Consider the following 18,349-nt stretch of genomic DNA (forward strand, 5'->3'; position numbering starts at 1 on the left):
TGAGCCGAAGGCAGAGGCTTTAACCCACTGAGCCACCCAGGCGCCCTTCATACTGTTTTATAGCAAAAGAATCCAGTGCACAGTCTTGAATTGTATTCTGTTGTCAGGTCTCTTAGTTTCCTTAAATCTAGAACATTTGCAAGGCTTTCCTTGACTTGTATACTCTATATGAACACTCTCCATTATTTTATGAAATTTGAGTTTGATGTTTCTTCATGGGTAGATTGGAGTTACATATCTTTGGCAAGAATATCAGTGAAGGTGAAGCTGGGTTCTTACTGTATTCTAGCAAGGTTTGCATGTTTTCATTTTGTCCCATTACTGGTAGTGGTAACTTTGATCACTTGATTAAGGAGAGTCTTCTGCTTTTTCATTGTAAATTTATAAATTTATTCTTTTTTTTTTTTTTTGTAAATTTATTCTTTTTGCCTTCGTAAATAATAAGTATTCTGTCAGGTGGTACTTTGAGACTATGTAAATATTCCATTCCTCATCAAATTTTCCACTTTATTTTATCTTTGTTAGTATGAATTCATGATTCCAGTTTTAGTTAATGGGTCACAATTTGTTACTGTCGTCATTTATTCTGATGTTGAAATTGTCCAAATGTGGCCATTAGAAGCTCCTCCTCAGCTGGTTCCCATGCTCATTTTTTTTCTTTATTGTGGTAAAAACAAATAAAAATTTACCATCTTAACCCCTTTTTCAGTGTACATTTCAATAGTGTAAGTCCTGTGGCCTTCTGATTTGTCTTTGTCATTTTTGAACACTTACTTTTTGTCATAGAAAAAAGGTATAGATTCATCTTACATATTTCTGTCTGAGCCTGAAGTCACATATTTTTCCGTGGATCCTAGTTGTTTCTAGAGGAGAATGATATTTAGAAGCTAAGATCTGGATACTACAAGTGCTCATTGTTGTTCCCAGACCCCTTCAGGGGCAGAGTTAGGGAGTATATGTACCATACACATTTACATCTATATTAATTTGTATATTTTTATATTTTGAAAATAATGAATTTACACTAATATCCAATTATAGTCCAACACCACTGAATGTTTCCAGTTTTCTCTTCCTTTTCCTGTTTGTACCTCTTTTCTGAAAGTGAAGAACCTGGTTCCTGTTATATTTAATATATATTCACTTATTTGTTTGGGCCTCTGTTCTTACTTGTTTAGAACCCCGTCTTCCCCACCAGTGTGAATGTCCTCCCCACCTGACATGGGCTATGGCATCTTCTATTAGGCTGCTGCTTTTGCAGTTCTCCACAGGGATGCTCTCTTCAGCACATTCAGACTGTCATCCCCTCCTGTCCTCATATGCATGCCTGTTTACCCTTCTAGGAGTTCCAGCAGCATGCTTCAGGTTTTCTTCCCATGTGAATGTCCTGACCTTGCTACATTCTAACACACTTCCCATTGAGCCATCCTTTGTGGGGATGCCCTCCTTACCCTCCTGGGCTCAGACACCTTGCCCCAGGCTACCACTTCCATCCCAGGTACTTGTTCTCCGTCTCATTTAGTCTATGCTTAACCGAGCTCAACCCAGTCTGCAGATACCTACCTTGCTTGGCTTCACCTGATGGTGAAATTTTGAGCTGAATTGTTCAAGAAGGGGATGAATAGGAATTAAAAACAAAACCAAAAATCCAGGGATGCCTGGCTGGCTCAGTTGGAAGAACATGTGACTCTTGATCTCAGGGGTTGTGAGTTTGAGCTCCACATTGGGTGTAGAAATTACTTAAATAAATAAAACTTAAAAAAAAAAATGAGGGCACTTGAAGTAATAAGCACTGGGTGTTATATGCGATTGATGAATCAGTAAATGCTACCTCTGAAACTAATAATACAGTATATGTTAATTAAATTGAATTTAAATAAAAATTTTTAAATAAATCTTGAAACACAGTTAAAAGTTTTGGTATTATTTGGTTGATTCACTTACCTTGGAAAACGAGGTGTTTTATTGATTAGTGAAAAGTCTCCTCCTATTGGTGTCAAATCTAAGAAGTATTTTAAAATAACAAAAAGGGAAGACAAATGATTAATTTTTTAAAAAGTCAAGAGGAATAGGGCTGGCGTATAAAGAAATAGCTGGGGAGTATTGAGAAATGGACCCAGAATAATAAAGGAGAAACTAACTGCACAGCGTTATGAGGCTTTCAGTGAAAGGATGGGCTACATGTTTGCTGCATTCATGTCTGAAGGTATAACTATGTTTTACAGTAGTTAACATTTATAATTTTAACTATAGGTCATCGTGAAGAGGGTATATTTTATTGGTAATATTGAATAACAGAAGGTCATGTATATACTAAGACAAAAGAATATGTAATCCTTTTAAAATAAGTCTTGAAGTCTTCAAGGACTAGTTTTTATTCTGGAAAATGAACTCATCCGGAGCTCTTCAATCTCTTACCATTCCAGCTAAGATGATGTTATAAATAAATACATGAAAATAAAGTTGTCATCCCCTCCTGTGTTCCCTAATTGCATCTGGGTGATTTTTTTTTTTTTTAGTCCCCCAGACTAGAAATGTCAGCATGGTCTTTAAACAGTCCCTTCCCCCTTGCTGCCTATTTCCAGTCATTTCCTCTTCCATCAGTTCTGACAGCTCGGATACCCTGCCACACACTCCTCCTCCCATTCTGCCATTACCTGGCTCAAGCCTTCATTACTTTTTATGTGGGTTTTTGCTTCAGCCTCATTCCAATTCAGTAAACATTCTGCAAGTGCCTTCTCTGCATCTTTGCCTTTGTTTTGACTACAGCACCTATGTTGGAAAGGTAGTTAAACTAAATGCTGCTAGATGCCAGGTCCAGAAGCGATAGGGAAAGGACTGCAGTGAATTCATTGCTTGACTATCTGTGCATGTCCTAGGGATTGTTGTTGTGCTGAATTGCGGGTAGGAGAGGGCATTGCTGCCAAATCTTCCAGTCTCTTGAGAGAAGCTGGAAATGCATATTTTTATATGAAATCTTAGAATTTCTTCACTTCTGTTCTAGGTACTTCCCCAACGAAAAGAGAGTCAACATTGCATTTTAATATGTGAAAGACTGAGAAGTCCTGCAGGAAACAAACCTGTTTAAGATTCTGGACTCCTTAGTCTGGCCTAAGACGCTTTTTACCACCTGACTCCTGCCTGCCATTCACTGATGTTAGAAAGAATGTGCTAGGGATGCCTGGGTGATTCAGTCTGCTAAGCAACTGCCTTCAGTTCAGGTCATGATGTCGGGGTCCTGGCATTGGGTCCATATCAGGCTCCTTGCTCAGCAGGGAGCCTGCTTCTCCCTCCCTAAGATTTTAAGAAGAAAGTCTTAAAAGGAAGACTATGCTGGATCTTCTTATTTCTGTGTTTAATTGGATTCTCTTAACCTGTAATGCCTCCATGTTATTGACCTCACCCCTCATTCAGTTCATCTTTTGCTAGCTTTCCCATCTGCATTTTCATGACAGTGTGTTGTACCTCTGTCATAAAGTAATTATCCAGTTTATATTGTTCATGTATTGGATCTTTTTTCATTAAACTAAGACCTTTTTTTAAAAAGATTTTTTTAAAAGATTTTGTTTACTTATTTGATAGAGAGACACAGTGAAAGAGGAAACACAAGCAGGAGGAGTGGGAGAAGGAGAAGCAGGCCTCCCACTGAGCAGGGAGCCCAATGCAGGGCTCGATCCCAAGACCCTGGGATCGTGACCTGAACTGAAGGCAGATGCTTAACAACTGAGCCACCCAGATGCCCCAAACTAGGACCTTCTTGATGATAAAGACCTATGTTCATACTATACCATGCACTTGATAAAATGCCTAATGGTTGTAGAGTAGACACTTAATAACAGAATGAGTGGTTGAGCCACTGAATGAAGGCAGATTGGAACTTGACCTGGTGTGATGGAAAAACATTAGTATTCTAACTGGTGTTCATATCCATTTTATATATATTTTCTGGTTCAAGTTTCTAGAATCATGTTTTGTACTTTATTCTTCTGTTCAAATGATATTTATGGCTCTTGATTGCTTGAGGAAATAAAGTTCATGCTCTGTACTATGATATTCAAGATATCCCATGGTCTAGCTTCAGTTCTCCATCTTGATTTATCTCCCACTATTCCTTAGTTTGTATTCTTCCAGCCAAATGTGACTACATTTCATGATCAGACTCTTTCTGGCTTTGCTCAGCTGATACTTCAGATATTCCTGTCTCAGCCTATTGAAATCCCAGTACCCTTCAAGACTTAGCTCAGGTTTTTTTCTCAACTCTTAAAATGGAAGAAATGGTGTCTTATCTGATCCTGGCACATTGGGGCTCTCTTAATTAAACTTTAGTTAAAATGTATCTCTTATAGTTACAGATGTAATTTTTATATCTTCTGGTGGAGGACAGAGATCTTTTTTTTAATTACTATTTTTTTTAAAGATTTTACTTAATTATTTGACAGAGGGATGACAAGTAGGCAGGCAGAGAGAGAAGAAAGGAAGCAGGCTCCCCGCTGAGCAGAGAGCCCGATGCAGGGCTCGATCCCAGGACCCTGAGATCATGACTTGAGCCGAAGGCAGAGGCCTAATCCACTGAGCCACCCAGGTGCCCCATGAGGACAGAGATCTTAAACTCCGTACTTTGCTTCTAGTAGATATGTAATATATAGTTTTAAAAATTAGACTATTACATAGGGCGTGGAAATAAAGATAGAAATTGTAATGAGATCAGTGCTTGGTTAAAATATTAGGCAGGTTGTTGGGGCGCCTGAGTGGCTCAGTGGGTTAAGCCTCTGCCTTCGGCTCAGGTCATGATCCCAGGGTCCTGGGATCGAGCCCTGCGTCGGGCTCTCTGTTTGGCAGGGAGCCTCCTTCCCCCTCCCTCTCTGCCTGCCTCTCTGACTACTTGTGATCTCTGTCTGTCAAATAAATAAAATCTTTAAAAAAATATATTAGACAGGTAGTAATAGTGTAAAGTGATACAAACATAATAAATACACATAGGATTAATGTGATTTTGTTTTTACTGTATGATTATAAGTAGGTTAGCTGAGGAGAGCCAAGGGTAAGTATTAGTTGATCTGTGTAAATGTCTTAGTCTGTGTAAATATGATGTAGTGTTACTTCTTTTAGTTTTTAGTGTACTTTGAAGAAAACATGAAATCTAAATAAAAGTTTTTCCTTTCTTTTGTAGGAGTCAAGGAAGGACTGAGGTAAGATTATTTCTATGAAAATTTTATTTAAAACATGAGATTATTTTACTATGTATTAGTAATAGTAAAGAGAAGGTGGTGTTTGCATTCTGGAAAACTCCACATCAAACTAGTGGCTGATGGTGAGGAACATATAACAGTGTAAATGCCACTTTTGTGTGAATGAATGGACTCCTTTCTGGTTGTTCATTCTTAGCATTTTTCTGCTTTGACCTAAACTATCCCCTGTCTCGGTACTGTGAGGCTTACTGTTGCTTCAGTAATGCTTTAATGTTATTTCAGCATGGCGGAGGCATTTTGTCTGGACTTTTCAGGGCTTTAGATTTTGACCCATTAAGTGTAGGGCGTTATTGTGGCACCTATCACACAGTAGAGAAATATTTAACAAATGGTTCATAATGAGAGATTAGTATTTCATGTTTATAAATCTTTCTTTTTTTTTTTTTTTTAAAGATTTTATTTATTTATTTGACAGACAGAAATCACAAGTAGGCAGAGAGGCAGGCAGAGAGAGAGGAGGAAGCAGGCTCCCCGCTGAGCAGAGAGCCCGATGCGGGGCTCGATCCCAGGACCCTGGGATCATGACCCGAGCCGAAGGCAGAGGCTTTAACCCGCTGAGCCACCCAGGCGCCCCCATGTTTATAAATCTTTGATGTAAAATGTGATGTTCCTTTGGGGAGATCTGGTATATAGCAAAATCATTTTGAAAGAACATCTAGTATGTGTTTTTATTCTAAACCTCATTAGTTGTATTTCTTAAAATATTCAAAAATGAAACAGTATCATGTACTCCTACAGTAGTCATTAAAACCTAAAAAAAAGAAATATATCCTCTGCTTATGGGAGTATTTAAGCCTTCTTAGTAAATAGCTCACTTTTTCCCCCCTTAAGTACAGTTGCTTTCTTAATACTCTTACAATATTCACTCATTCAGCAAATACTGATGTACCAGGCATTTTGCTATATATTTATTTATATTTGTTATATATTTAAATATATATTTAAGTATATGTATTCATAAGGATATAAATGTAACAAGATATGATCCTTTGAATTCACAGACCTTAAGGGAAAAAAAATTATTTCTGTTTTGGAAATAGAATTTCTTCAGCTGTAAACCACAGAAAACATTTGAAAGCTGTCACCTATCTTTATAATAGTGGATTAGTTCCATTATTCTGACAAATGGGAATATATTCTCTTTCTCTGCTTAAGACTTATTTATTTTTATTTGGGGTGGGGAGGAGCAGAGAGAGTCTTAAGCAGATTCTACAGTGAGCTTGAAGTCTGATGTGGGCCTTGCTCTCACAACCCTGAGATCACAACCTAAGCCAAAACCAAGAGTTGGCTGCTTAACTGACTCCATCACCAGGCGCCCCTAGATTCTCTTTTTATGATGAAGTATTAAGGGTTTTTTGGATAAAGTTTTAGAGAAATGGGTTTTATTTTTTTACATTTTCCCAAAATTTTATTATGAAAAAGTCAAATAACAAGCAATGTTGAAAGAATTTCATGGTTAAGAGTAATTAATGTTTTATTACCCTTAATATATAACATATTTACTTATCAGTTTTAGAGAAATGTTTTAATAAAATATCTAGAAACAAAGATTCACATTTTTAAAAAAGTATTTGATTTGTAATCAGAATTTCTGTGAATGGTACTTTGAATATTTAAGCCTGTTGTAATAAGCTCTTGTTAATGTGTCTTTTAGGTGTCATTTACTTTGAATGAGGATCTTGCGAATATTCATGACATTGGTGGAAAACCGGCATCAGTCAGCACTCCTAGAGAACATCCGTTTGTCTTACAAAGTGTTGGAGGACAGACATTAACAGTCTTTACTGAGAGCTCATCAGGTAAGTGGGAATAGAATTTTTTAATGTGATTCCTGTATGTGTTGTATAGATTTTTTGTCTCAACATATACTTTGAGGTCATTAACAAGGCTGCTCTACCTGTTGTTCTGTCTATCTCTATTCATATCATGCTATTTATTTTTTTTCTCTAAGTACTTTCCTGTGATTAATGAAATTTTGGCTGTTACTCGAAGGGTTTAGTTTCCATTCGGGGTATGAGGAAATAGAACAAAGCAGATGGAAGATTGTGGTGCATCAAGCTGTCTTCTAGGATGTTGAAGAAACAGTATTCTGAGTTTTGCCAAGATAAGGTCATACTTGCCGGTTTTGGTAAATCGATATTCAGCCACTATTAAGTTGTGCTTAAAAAAAAACTCTTAATATTAGGGAATATTTTAGTCAGAGTTTTTGCTTTTGTAGGTTTCAATATTAAGAGGGGCTTTTTTAGTGCAGAGAGATGAACTGTTTGTAATTGGTTTTGACTTCCAAGAAGCTGTGTTAAGATAGTTTGTAAATTTTATGTGCTCTCAGATATTTTACCAGTTCAATAATCAGGAGCAGGTGTTTCAGTTTGTGAATTAAATATACAGGGAGCTTTTTTGCAGTGTACATCTATGTTTATTTTCATTGTTATTTGATTTTAACCTTACCTGAATTTAGAATATTACTGTTAACGTAGCAGGGCAACTCTAATGGAGCTAACTTCTCATATCTAATTTAAAAAGTTTATTGGTTGTCTAAAGAAAATGATTTGTGGTTTTGTTGTATCTTCTTTAAACATTACAAAGAAAGCTGTAAGAAATTATAGGTGTTAAGAATGTTATTGTTTTAAAAAAGAATATATTCAGATAAATCTTTAGTGGTGTCTTGGATTACCAGTAGCTGTATAAACTGATGAAAAAAACAGTCTTTTTTTCCCCCCTCCTTGGACATAGAGTGTAACAAAATGGTAAATTATAGGGGTGCCTGGATGGCTCAGTTTTTGACCATCAGACTCCTGATTTCGGCTTAGGTCATGATCTCAGAGTCGTGAGACTGGAGCCTCGGGTTGGTGGGGGTGGGGCTTCTCTCTCCCTGTCCTTCCCCCTGCTTGCTCTTGCTCTCTTTCTATAAAATAAATACTTTAAAAAAAACCCAAATGGTAAATTATAACTTTTATATCATGTGGTTTAAGGTAAAAATTTTGTTTTATTGCATTATTCTGATGCTACAAATTTGTAATGTAGTATTATGGGAGGAAGAAAATGTTAAACACATGCATTTTCTCTTGGAGAGGATTCAACTATTCAAGAAATATTTATCGTACGCCACGTTATGCAGGGCATAGCATAGGTGTATCCAAGGACTCTGAAATTTGTCTTATGATTGGTAAGATTAAGCAAGACCTATTGAACCCCTGAGGTTTTCTCTACTTTTGTGGTTGTCTATGGAGTAGAAGAGGCATATGGCACCAGAACAGTAAGTAGGAGGCAGAACCTTGAACAAAAGTTGAACTACATTTGCAGAGAAAGGTACCTTATTTCAGCTTTTTTACATTTTACTATGTTGCTCATTTTTCTAATGCATGATGTATTACTTATACAAAAGAGAATGATTTGCAAAGGTAAGGTTTGTTCTCAAAATTCATCTTCCATTTTGATCTTGTAAATCCTTTAGTTAGTATTGTGCTCTTTTTGAACATTTTGTGTTCACATTTCTGGTTACAGTGTACTCCAAAGTGAATATGGTATTATAAGGATTATCTTAGCAGGGATATGGAAGAGGATCAAGATTGTCATCCTTCTTCTGGAGTTTGGACGATATGTTCTTGCTTTGTCGAACTGTGGTAATACAAATGCAGATCTAAGTTACTGTTAGATGCTTCACACCCTAAGGAGTTTTTTCCTTCTTAATTTCTGTCATTTCTGTTTCATGTCATTGTTCCTTGGCTCTCCTTGCACCTTTCTGTGCTTTAATTTCCTTATTTGTGAAATGGAATAATAATTATTTATATCGGGATGCCTGGGTGGCTCAGTTGGTTGAGCCGCTGCCTTCGGCTCAGGTCATGATCCCAGGGTCCTGGGATCGAGTCCCACATCGGGCTCCTTGCTCGGTGGGGAGCCTGCTTCTCTTGCTGCCTCTGCCTGCCTCTCTGCCTGCTTGGGTGTACTCTCTCTCTGACAAATAAATAAATAAAATCTTTAAAAAAAATAATATTTATATTTAGGTCTAAATAAGAATTTTTAAAAACACTTAGAATAGCACTCCATATAATAAATGCTCAGTAACTATTAGCTATTACTGTTATTAATTTAGATCTTATTTTTTAAAGATCTATATATGTAGATGTATACATATATATATTTTAAGGTAAGTTCCAGGCCAAGTGTGGGGCTTGAACTCATGACCCCAAGATCAAGTGTCATATGCTCTACTGACTAGGCCCACCAGGTACTCCTATATTAGATCTTACTTTTAAACTCTTCAGGTTTCAAGTTTATTTTAAGGCATGTGCATGCATTTTAGCTCGTTTGTGTGTATATCATCTGATGAACTTCAGCCAATAGAGATTTTTATGTTTGGTGTTTTGATTGCTTTGATGACTAAGAAAAAGCTCTGTAGAGTTGTCATTATTAACAGTGTATTCCTTGAGGGGCACTGCGTCATTTGCCATTTCTAATCTTTAAGGTTTCAGTTCTACAGCTGGATCCCTTGAATCTCTAGGAAGTCATGAATAGACAGCAGAGGCTTGGTGACTGCATGAAGTATTTAAAATGTTAGATATAGAGTTGCCTGGGTGGCTCAGTTGGTTGAGCATTCCACTGTTGGTCTCAGCTCAGGTCTTGATCTCATGTTTATGAGTTTGAGCCTCACATTGGGCTCCACACTGGACATGGAGCCTACTTAAAATTCAAAAGAGGGGCGCCTGGGTGGCTCATTGAATTAAAGCCTCTGCCTTCGGCTCAGGTCGTGATCCCAGGGTCCTGGGATCAAGCCCCGCATCGGGCTCTCTGCTCGGCAGGGAGCCTGCTTCCTCGCTCTCTCTCTCTGCCTGCCTCTCTGCCTGCTTGTGATCTCTGTCAAATACATAAAATCTTGAAAAAAAAATTTCAAAAGATATCTATATCTATAGAGATATAGATATATATGCATATTTTTCTGTGGAACAGTACTGTAGCTTTCATTGGAGACTCAGAGGGGTCTGTGACCCAAAAAAGCTTCAGAGTCCACATTCTAGTATTAGCTTGGTTGATCATGAACTGGCCAAAGTGTGAATAACTGAGCCATTTTACAGTGAGTAAAGCCATTTATTTTACAATGAAATATTCATAAAGCTGGCATTATCTTAAATATTTTTATGTTTTCCCTCAAGCATAGAACTGTACCAGCTTATAAAAAATTGCTTTTCTTGGCTCTTCATTTTTTTTAATAGTCCGTAGGTCTATAAAGTGTAGAATTTGATAAGAGTTAAAACCTCACTTGTTCAATGTGTTATGAGTTTAATTTTAATAACTTTATTCCTTCTATAATATACGTTTTGCTGGTTTTTGAGAGGCCTCCTTGAACCAATTTTTTCTAATGATTCATATTAGAGTATCTTTGTGGGGATGGAGTTTGAGGAGACTGATGATATCTTTTACATTATCTCCTTAATACAATCTGAGTGTTTTATGAACACGATTTATTTCTAGTTGAGTATTCCTATCTGAGGAAAATGTTTTATTTTTAAGGACTGTTTTGGGTTGGCCCTTTTTTTGGTCCACATTTCTCTTTGAAATTCTAAATCTATTTCCCTATTAAATATTTTTATTAGCTAGTATCCTTATCTTTCTGCCGTTGTCTAAGGAGAAATTCTTCATGTGTTTGGTCTTTATTTTTCTCCCCTTGGGTCTTTGGTTTAGTATTTTTAGCTACTATTGGTAATTAAATAACTTCGATTTCTTTCATAATTTGCATCCCTATCTTTGTTCAAACTTAGGTTTTCTTTATAACTGCAAATTCTAGACTAAAATTGTTCATTCATCTGTTTAACAGATATTTTTAATGCTAGGCCCTGTGTTAGAATAAGGCTAGACTGGCATACCTGGGTGGCTCTGTAAGTTGGGCGTCTGCCTTCTGCTCTGGTCATGTCCCAGGTCCTGGGATGGAGCCTGTCAGGCTCCCTGCTGAGTGGGGAGTCTGCTTCTCCCTTTGCCTCTCCCTCTATTTTTGTTGCCTCACATTCTCTCAAATAAATAAATGAAAATATTGAATAGAAAAAATTAGACTTCTGTTCAGCTGGGCAACTGGTGTACTCACTACAGAAAGTGCTCTAATGGAGCTGTGTATAAAGAAGAAAGAAGAGTACTAACTGAAAGAACTGGGAAAGACTTCAAATGTGGAGATAATGTTTGAGCTGGACCTTGAAGTAAGCATGCCGTGATAGGAGGCAAGAAGGTAAGATAGAAGGCATTTTTCTTGCCTCCAAATAGCCCGTTCTTCACTTTGCTTTCTCCTACGTGTCATACTTTGTCATAATCTATCTAAAAATCTATTAAATAGTCCTGGTTACATCAAAGCAAAATAGCTCAGTTGTAGATTTGTTAGTCTAGTTTAGAGATGAAAAGATTTGACCTGGTTCAGTGGGAGTGGAAAAGAGAATCCTGTTCTAGAGACAGGAGAGGTAATTTTGACAGCTTTTGGTGATGAATTAACTGGGAGAATTGGATGAGTGGGAAGTCCAGAATGGTTTCCAGGCTTTTTCAGCTTGAGCATCTGGATAAGTGGGGAGACCATTACTGAGTTAGAAAATATTGGAGGAGATGGGCAGGATTAAAACTGATGGACCATGGTGGTGGTTTTGCTCTAAGTTTTCGTTATCTTTGACCCCTCTGCAGCAGTTCATTAATTCAGCAAACTGATATTTGTACCTACTGTCTGCAGGACCTCTTTTATTTAGACTTGGGATACTTTAGTGAGCAAAATCCCAGCCTTCCTAGTGCTTACATTTTAGTAAGAGGAAACAGCAACAAATAATGTAACGAGTAAATCTTTTTGCAGTCTAGAAGGTGGTGAGTTATTTGGGGAAAAAAGCAGAAAGTGGAATCAGGAGTCCTGAGTTGAAGGTGGGGATTTCAAGTTTAATATTTTAATTTATTTTTAAGTCAGCTCTGTACTTAACCAACGTTGGGCTTGAACTCTTGACGCTGAGATCAAGAGTTGCATGCTCTACCTACTGAGCCAGCCAGGAACCCTGGGACTTGCAACTTCAAACAGTGTGGTCAGTATGGGCCCGTAGAGAAGATGGGATTTGAACACCAGGGAACACATTTGCCCTACAGTCCGAGCAAGCCTATAGCACGTTCCAGGAGTAGCAAGGGGGTCAGTGTGGACAAGGGGAAGAGGACTAGGCTATTAGTAGTAGTAGGTTAGAGAGGAAGGGAGTTGGCAGTGGCAGATCAGGAAGGGATTTGTAAACCAGTAAGGATTTTGGATTTTATTCTGAGTGAAAGGGGGAGCCACTGGAGGGTATTGAGCAAAATAGAGATTTGATCTGATTTACATTTTAAAGACTGCCTCTGGCTGGCAGGTTGATAAGAGACCAAGAGGGCAAGGGTGGAAGTTAGAGGCTAGGGCAGTAATCAGGGGAGAAATGACAGAAACTTGGACCAGAGTGGTGCCTGTGCAAAGGTCTAAGCTCTCATCAGATGTCCGTCCCATCTTTAGTTGTCTTAACAGGTAATCCACTTGGATTTTTGATACAAAAATCGTACTGATTTTCCCATTCTTTTATTCTCCATATGTTCATATTTCTGTCAGTGATATGTCCTCATTCTTTTGTTTTCCAGGCTGCAATAATTCTTAGTCTCCACTTATTCTCATGTCCAGTCAGGTGCCCCATTTGATTCTGTTGTAAAAATCACATGTGAATGTTTAGGCAGTCCTCTGAAGCAGTCCGTGAAAACTTCACCCATCCTCTCCACCCTCTAGTCCAATCTGCTGGAATCTCTTTATCCTTTACAGTGGCTTCCTGGCACCTGCCCTTGCTTTTCCCCTTGTTTTTTCCCTTGTCAGGGATTTGTTTGCCTTTTTTAAGTCAAAGCCACCCTCCCTTTACTGCTCTAGTCTTGATTCTTCCTTCATCTGGACTCTCGGCAGTAAGGTTTGTATTAGTCATTTTGCCCCTGAATTATACATTATGGGCAGGTTACTATGTCTTATGCTTATCACCGTTGTGTCTGGGCTAGGATTGGCCAATAGTGGATGGATGTATTAAAGCATAGGTGTTAAAATAGTTTATTTTCCCCAAAGAATTACTACTACTCTAAAGGTACATTCTACAATGGTTTTTAAGTGAGATGGTTTATTAGTAACTGCCTTCAAAGTTTCTTAAGACATTTGAGGTTCAAAATTGAATATTAAATTCCTTTCTCAGTTTTTTTCTTCCTCATTACATTTTTTGGCACAATTGATTCCTTTACTTTCTTTTTGCTAACCAGAATAGTTCAGCAGTGTGTCCTGTAACACTTGGTTAACCACTGTACACATTATAATACCTCTTCCTGGGATAATAAAGCAGCTGAAATAATCGAAAGTATGTGCGAATATATTTGGTGGTGGCCTGCCTTATTTACTGTCAAGCCTGAATTTGGTAACATATACCAACACATATTTGTCTTAGAACACATTAGTTTAGGGGCACCTGGGTGGCTCAGTGGGTTAAAGCCTCTGCCTCTAGCTCAGGTCATGATCCCAGGGTCCTGGGATCAAGGCCGCATCGGGCTCTCTGCTCAGCAGGGAGCCTGCTTCCTCCTCTCTCTCTGCCTGCCTCTCTGCCTACTTGTGATCTCTGTCTGTCAAATAAATAAATAAAATCTTCAAAAAAATAAAAAAATAATAAAAAAAAAGAACACATTAGTTTAAATTGGAGGAAAACTGTTAAAACTGTGGGAATGCTCCTTGCAGATGCTGAATTACCAATCATGTTGGAAATAATATAGAATTTATAATCTGCCTTGTGTCGATTATCCTGCAGGAATGGCAAATAAAGGATAAATATAGGTAGTATTTTTATTTAAAGTTGAATTTTTGACTGTTAGTGGGAAACATTAACTTGGTATGTTTCCCCCATTTGTTGAGAGTGGGATTTTAGCTGTATGATTTGCAGAGGTTGATTAAGCTTTACGTATATGTATATGTGGTTGTTAGCATTCATACTACAGCTGTTTCTTCTATTTTTGAATTTTTTTCCTTATCACTGCCTTTAAACATGAGTTACGTTCTGTTGCTTATTAGATCAGCACCATATGCTTGTTACTAGTTACCATGCAATGGGAGTCAGATTTTATTTAGCCTTATATATCATAATTGTAATTTTTTTTTATAATTGTAATTATTTTGTATTACTTTAGTGCAATGGTTCTTGAACTTTTTGGTTTCAGGGCACCTATACGTTACGTGTTAACATAAATAATATTTATATGAAAACACCCTGTTTCCAAAAAAGAAGTAGATGGAAATGTATTTTGCAAATCACATTCATATCTGGCTTAAAAGGCAAGTTGATTCTCCTGTCCACTTCTGCATTCAGTCTATAGCGGTATGTTAATTTTGGTTGAAGTATCTGAAGGAAATCTAATACTAAGTTAGGAAAGGGAGGAGTAATTAATGAAATTTTCAGATACTTGTGCATATTCTTTTGCTACTACACCAAAATTCTGTAAGGGTAGTTTCTTAAAGGTTTGTTGCAGTATAGAATTTAAAACCAGATCAGTAAACTTTTAATACTCTGTTACACTGAAATTTATAGGTTGTGGGGTGCCTGGATGACTCAGTCAGCTAAGCATCTGCCTCCTGCTCAGGTCATGATCCCAGGGTTCTGGGGTTGAGCCCCACATCGGACTCCCTGCACAGAGGGGGTTTTGCTTCTCCTTCCTGTTCCCCATGCTCGTGCTCTCTTTCTGTCTCTCTCTCTGTCAAATAAATAAAATCCTTAAAAAAAAAAAAGAAAGAAAAGAAATCCATAGGTTTTAACTAGTACTTTGTGAATGGATTTTTACGTACGTGTGATTTTGTAACATCATATGTCCATCACTTGGAGAATGTTGGTTCACTGAGCTATGCACTTCTTCCACATGTTGACATGTTTCCTTATATCAAAATTTTGCATGTATTAACATCACTGATTTAATCGGAAAGTCTTTAGATAGCTGTCAAGCTTATGGTGGGTGGGTATACATGTTTTGAAATTGCTACTTTTCGTTTTGAAAGTTTGAATTTTATTAACTGGCATCAAATGCTCTTGGTTGTTTCTTTGAAAGGTTGGGCTTATTCCATTCATTTTTGAGAAAGTAGATACCTGAGTCTGATAACTATAGTTTGTGTGTCTGCCCCCAGGCTTTCTACTCTTCCAGTGAATTATATGCAAAGACTCCGTGGAAGGAGTAAGGAAGCTGGATTTTTTGCTTACTCTTGAGTAACAGCCATGCCACTGAACTGAACATTTGGAATCCTACCAGTTTCTGGCAATTTTATTCTTGTCAGGAAGAGCAAAAACTGAAGCAAAAATGTATGACTTTAGTGTTTTGTATTTTTCCTGAACTGCCAGCAAGTTTTGTGGCTGGTTCAGCTTTGAAATTTCTGCCAACTGCCTGAGCCAGGTCTACACTCTGAAGTTAAACCTAATAGCAGAAAATGTTCCTTTATTCAGTGGCTGGAAAGAGAGTAAAAGACATGTTTATATTCTTTTCATATTTAGGTATGCATGCATAAATGCACGGTTGGTATGCACTGTAGATTTAATAATTTGGGGATGAAGGTGTGGAGAAAAAAATTGAAAGATGAAATTAAGGTTTGGAATCACAAGTTATTTAAGGCTGATTTTTTAAATGAAATATTTCAAGCCCATAATAAACTGTAGAGAATAGTATAACTAGTGTGTAACAGCTGTATTTCATAACTGTTTATATTTGCCATTTTTTTTAAGGATATAAAATGTTTTAGATATAGCTGACATTCCTTTTTTTTTACTCGTCCCATCCCACCTCCCTATCCAGAGGTAACCGTTGTCTTGGAGTTTAGTGCGTATGTTATTGTGACTCATTGTGAGAGTCTGCAGTTGCTTACAACAAAAATCTTCACAATTTTACTCAAGAAAACAGAATTCTTGGGTGCCTGGGTGGCTCAGTGGGTTAAAGTCTCTGCCTTTGGCTCAGGTCATGATCCCAGGGTCCTGGGATCAAGCCTTGCGTCGGGCTCTCTGCTCAGCAGGGAGCCTGCTTCCCCCTTCTATCTGCCTGCCTCTCTGCCTACTTGTGATCTCTGTCTGTCAAATAAATAAATAAAATCTTAAAAAAAAAAACAGAATTCTTTTTTTTTTGATGCATAATAATGTATTTTGGAAATTATCACTCCAAAAGAAAGGAGAAAATAGAAAATAGGGATATTTTTTAAGATTGCGATATAATTGACATGTAACATTGTATAAGTTTAAGTGTACAGTATGTTGAAGTGAACATTTATACTGCAGCATGACTGCCACTGTAGCATTCACTAACACCTCTATAACGTCACATAATTAACATTTCCTCTAGTGGAGAGAACATTTGAAATCTAATCTCTTAGCAAGTTTAATGTTTACAGTAGAGTTTTATTGTCTGTGGTCCCTGTACAGTATTAGATCTCCAGGACTTAGGTATCTATTAGAAGAAAACAAAATTCTTTAGAGACAGTTTAAGCAGTGTCATCTAAATTTGTAGCAACTAGGAAAGTTCAGTGCTTGTATTGAATAGAGATTTTTTTTTTTAGTGTAGAGTATATCTTGACAAGACTTTTTGTTGTTTCTTTACTACATGAATTTTTTAATTCCCTAGAATTTAGTATAAATTATGTGATCAAAAGTAATTATTAATGAGAAACCTAAAATATTCAGTCCCATGTGCAAAATACTAATTCATCAGTGGAAAGTATAAGGATAAAAGAAGACATTTAAATTTGTGTTAGCCTTGCCACCCATACATTTTTTATTTTGGTAATGTAGTCTCTTCTATATCTATACTGTCAATATTTTGAATACGAGTCTGATAATATTTATAGTATTATTCTTCAGAAGAATTGATCTATAATTTATGCAAGGAATATTGACACATTTGGCTTTTCATCAGTTTTAGTCATTGCTATGAATTTGTTAAAGTAACCTAAGTTTCCAGTTCTGTTACTCATGAATTCTGCTTTAATTTTATTGCTTATCAAACTCAACACCCAAAGAACAAATAATCCAATCAAGAAATGGGCAGAGTTCATGAACAGACATTTCTGCAAAGAAGACAATCAAATGGCCAAAAGACACATGAAAAATTGCTCAACATCACTCGGCATTAGGGAAATGCAAATCAGAATCACAGTGAGATACCACCTCACACCAGTCAGAATGGCTAAAATTAACAAATCAGGAAATGACAGATGTTGGTGAGGATGTGGAGAAAGAGGAACTCTCCTACGCTGTTGGTGGGAATGCAAGCTGGTGCAGCCATTCTGGAAAAACAGTGTGGAGGCTCCTCAAAAAGTTGAAAATAGAGCTACCCTGTGGCCCAGCAAATGCACTACCCTGTGGCCCAGCAAATGCACTACAGTATTTACCCTAAAGATACAAATGTAGTGATCCGAAGGGGCACGTGTACCCCAATGTTTATAGCAGCATTGTCCACAATAGCCAAATTTTGGAAGGAACCTAGCTGTCCATCAACAGATGAAGGGATAAAGAAGATGTGGTATGTTTATACAATGGAATACTATGCAGCTATCAAAACCCGCGAAATCTTGCCATTTGAAATGACATGGATGGAACTAGAGGATATTATGCTAAGTCCACCAGAGAAAGAAAATTATCATATTATCTCTCTGATATGAGGAATTTGAGAGGTAGGGCAGGGGGTTGTGGGGGCTAGGGAGGGAAAAAATGAAACAAGATGGGATCGAAAGGGAGACAAACCATAAGAGATTCTTAATCTCATGAAACAAACTGAGGGTTGATGGGGGTGGGGGTTAGGGATAGGGTGGCTGGTTGATGGACATTGGGAGGGTATGTGCTAGCTATGGTGAGTGCTGTGACATGTGTAAGCCTGATGATTCACAGACCTGTATTCCTGGGGCAAATAATACATTATATGTTAATAAAAAAAATTTGTTGCCTAAAATCTACTGGAAGTTGTGGTTGTGATTTCTATTAAATAACTAACTTTATTTTGGACCTGTCTTCCCTGTATCCTTGTTCGTGATTTTCATGGAGAATGTCAAAAAGCCTCAAGTTTTTATTTTTATTGTATGTCTTATTTGCTTGTTCCTA

General features: G+C 37.3%; 1 protein-coding gene across 1 annotated transcript in view; it reads left to right on the forward strand.

The window, feature by feature from the left end:
• GTF2F2 (general transcription factor IIF subunit 2) overlaps positions 1-18,349 on the forward strand; it is a 152,097-nt gene that overhangs the window by 20,738 nt on the left and 113,010 nt on the right. The window contains exons 3-4 of the mRNA XM_080798281.1: positions 5,171-5,189; positions 6,904-7,048. Coding sequence (XP_080654407.1) covers positions 5,171-5,189; positions 6,904-7,048 — 164 coding nt within the window. The remainder of the gene's footprint in view (positions 1-5,170; positions 5,190-6,903; positions 7,049-18,349) is intronic.

The sequence above is a fragment of the Martes martes genome, assembly GCF_963455335.1.
Source record: "Martes martes genome assembly, chromosome: 3".
Taxonomy (NCBI): domain Eukaryota; kingdom Metazoa; phylum Chordata; class Mammalia; order Carnivora; family Mustelidae; genus Martes; species Martes martes.